At 58.9% G+C, this 525-nt stretch overlaps 1 protein-coding gene across 1 annotated transcript in view; it reads left to right on the top strand.

Moving 5' to 3' along the window:
* The first annotated feature begins 279 nt into the window (after nt 1-279).
* Nucleotides 280-525, top strand: part of REXO2 (RNA exonuclease 2) — a 12,323-nt gene continuing 12,077 nt past the window's right edge. The window contains exon 1 of the mRNA XM_005856823.2: nt 280-314. Within this exon, the coding sequence (XP_005856885.1) occupies nt 282-314 (33 nt within the window). The 5' untranslated portion in view covers nt 280-281. The remainder of the gene's footprint in view (nt 315-525) is intronic.

The following is a 525-nucleotide window of genomic DNA, read 5'->3' as shown; positions in this document are numbered from 1 at the left end:
TGACAACTAGGCAGTTTACAACTAATCCAAACTCAGGAAATGACTCTTCGAAACGAATAAACTTAGTTCTGAAAAACAAGCGCGTCCAATAACCTCCGAAAACACGTGGCGGAGGCGGAGAAATCGGTCGCAATAACAGGCGAGACTCTAAGTCCCATCATCCTATTCGGCAGTTAAGCCGGGCTGTTCAGGGCGAGCCGGCGCACTAGATGCTGGGACTTGTGGTTTTTGCTCCTGCGCCTCCCCGCGGGTTTGCGACGTTTAGCGACTACCGCGCGAGCATGGCCCAGCGGATGGTCTGGGTGGACCTGGAGGTGAGTGAGGTCGGTGTGGGTGAGGGCAGGCGAGTGCGGTTTGGTGTGAACCTGTCCGGGGAGAGCGGCGGGGGTTTGGGTCTCGGAGGTGGCAGGTGAGTGCCTCCCGGGAGTGGGCGGCGCGGGGCAAGTCGGGGGGCAGGAGTTCTGCGGGTGTTGGGGTGTTGGGAACTCTGCTGGACTCTGGGGTTTCCTTTCAGAAAGGAGGAGT

This window comes from Myotis brandtii, unplaced genomic scaffold (assembly GCF_000412655.1).
Source record: "Myotis brandtii unplaced genomic scaffold, ASM41265v1 scaffold105, whole genome shotgun sequence".
Lineage (NCBI taxonomy): Eukaryota > Metazoa > Chordata > Mammalia > Chiroptera > Vespertilionidae > Myotis > Myotis brandtii.
The sequence above is the reverse complement of the archived record's forward strand: the minus strand, read 5'-3'. Positions and strand labels throughout refer to the sequence as shown.